This window comes from Octopus bimaculoides, chromosome 7, assembly GCF_001194135.2.
Source record: "Octopus bimaculoides isolate UCB-OBI-ISO-001 chromosome 7, ASM119413v2, whole genome shotgun sequence".
Classification (NCBI taxonomy): Eukaryota; Metazoa; Mollusca; class Cephalopoda; order Octopoda; family Octopodidae; genus Octopus; species Octopus bimaculoides.
The window spans coordinates 7,629,949-7,632,072 of NC_068987.1; the positions used below are offsets into that span (position 1 = coordinate 7,629,949).

The window sequence follows — 2,124 nt, forward strand, 5'->3', positions numbered from 1 at the left end:
ATATATATATATATATAAATACTTTTTTCGGATTAACATTGATTAAATGATTCAAAGGCATTCAAACGCTTATAAAAAGTCTAAGAGAAAATTTTTTTAAATCTATTTAGAAAATTTCATTCTTTGCATAGCAACACTTTTTCAAATATTTTGACTTTGTTCAGTTTGCAACATTCTTGATGAGAACTCACGTGTTGCAACAGATTCTGTTTTATTTTGGGATGGTCATTACACCAATGACAAACACATGCACTGATTCAGTGTCATGACTGTGTGTATATGTATGCATGTACATGTGTATCTGTACATATTCGTGTGTGTGTGTGTGTGTGATAGAGGAGAAAATGAAATGATAAAGGAATAAACAATTGTCTTATGAAATTCATTGGCTTACAGCTGTTTCTGCTATGAGATGCAATGGACTCATAGTTGAGTGCCTGTGTAACACTTTATAGCTTCATCAGAGCACCACCCCGACCACTAGGCCAGGCACACCCTCACCATTGTGAGAACATACAATTACAAAAAGATGCTGGAGGAGGGGGTTAAAAATAAAGTCCAAAGGTAACTTGGGATTTAAATATATTACAAAGAAATATATGATCAAAATAAACTGGTGAAAAAATATTGAGAACTAACTTGAGCAGTAATGCTGTGCCTTGCTTCAAATTGACCGATTCCAAGTGCCAACAGTATTGTTTGCTGTTCACATCAATAGGAACCCAACCTGTAAATTGAAGATGCTTTAGTTACATTGCAAAGACACATTGATGGAGCTGCAACAAGCTGCTATTAAAGTTAGAAGTGAAGATAGTCACAAATGGAAACAGTCACAGCCATACACATTCAGTCATTCAAACTTAAATCCTCATCATCATAAACCATCTTCATAATCATCCAACATCCACTCTTCCATGTTTGGTCAGACGGAATTTATCGAGGCAGATTATTTTTACAGTTGGATGCTCTTCCTGTCACCAACCTTTACTTGTTTCCATGGCAAGGTAATATCTCCCCTTGGCCTGATAGGTTTCTGATGGAAGACTGGAAACAAAGAACCCCGCTTGTATGATGGTGATGCTCATTTACAACCATCACATGATGTGAAGACAAGGGTACATACAAACACAAACACACACATGCTATATGTTTAATAATATTAGGGATAAAAATCCAAATTTACAGGTAAAAACTCAATTTAATTTAATTTATCAAAATTAAAATTAAATTAGGTTTCACAATATATAATATATATATACATATACACATATATCGGGTTGCCCTTGCACTACTGATATCATGTAACCTACATGATCAGGTCTTCAAGATCTAAACTAGCAACCCCACCAAGTTTGCTTGACAAGGAGTGTGATTTGGGACACACTGCAAGATGAAAAACAAGACTCATGAAAGTAGGGAGGAACTCAGGAGAGTCAACAGCCATCCAGTAGAGTCAGGGCAAGATGGCGCTCACCAGTTATAGTCAAGACAAGCCTGGGGATAGAGTAGAAGACATTTGCCCAAGGTGCTGTGTAGTTGGAGAGAACCCAAGACCACATGGTTGGGAAGCAAGCTTCTCAACCACATACCTACATTTGTGACTATACATTCGCACAAACAAGCAAATGTTTGTTTTCCTTGCTATTCTCGATAGCTAAACCCATCAGGAAGATTTGCATGCATAAACGATGTGATAGGTTTATATCTAAGCCACCTGTTTGGTCCATGAATGAGCTAAACTGGTAATGCTAGGTAGTAATAATATTATCAGGTATAAATTCATCCTTACCAGGTGTGTGTCCATTTTGGTCAGGATAAACAACGCCATCCTTCACTTCAACACCTGTGGCAGGAATCCAATGCTCTGGAAAAGGCTGTAAAAGAAATGAATAACGAGCAAAGATAAATGGAGGAGAACATTGCAAGAATGGGTCAACCACATTCATTTTCAGAGAAAAATATTAATAAGTATTAACAACCATACACCAACCAAAATTCTTTTCTACTCTAGGTGCAAGGCCCGAAATTTTTGGGGACGGGGCCTGTCGATTAGATCAACACCAGTACACAACTAGTACTTAATTTATAGACCCCAAAAGGATGAAAGGCAAAGTCGACCTTGGT

At 37.2% G+C, this 2,124-nt stretch overlaps 1 protein-coding gene across 2 annotated transcripts in view; it reads right to left on the bottom strand.

The window, feature by feature from the left end:
• Positions 1-2,124, bottom strand: part of LOC106880312 (uncharacterized protein C12orf29 homolog) — a 93,329-nt gene that overhangs the window by 60,426 nt on the left and 30,779 nt on the right. For both annotated transcript variants that reach the window (XM_052969194.1, XM_052969193.1), the window contains 2 exons: positions 1,790-1,874; positions 640-727 (listed from right to left, as the gene is read on the bottom strand). In XM_052969194.1, coding sequence (XP_052825154.1) covers positions 640-727; positions 1,790-1,874 — 173 coding nt within the window. The remainder of the gene's footprint in view (positions 1-639; positions 728-1,789; positions 1,875-2,124) is intronic.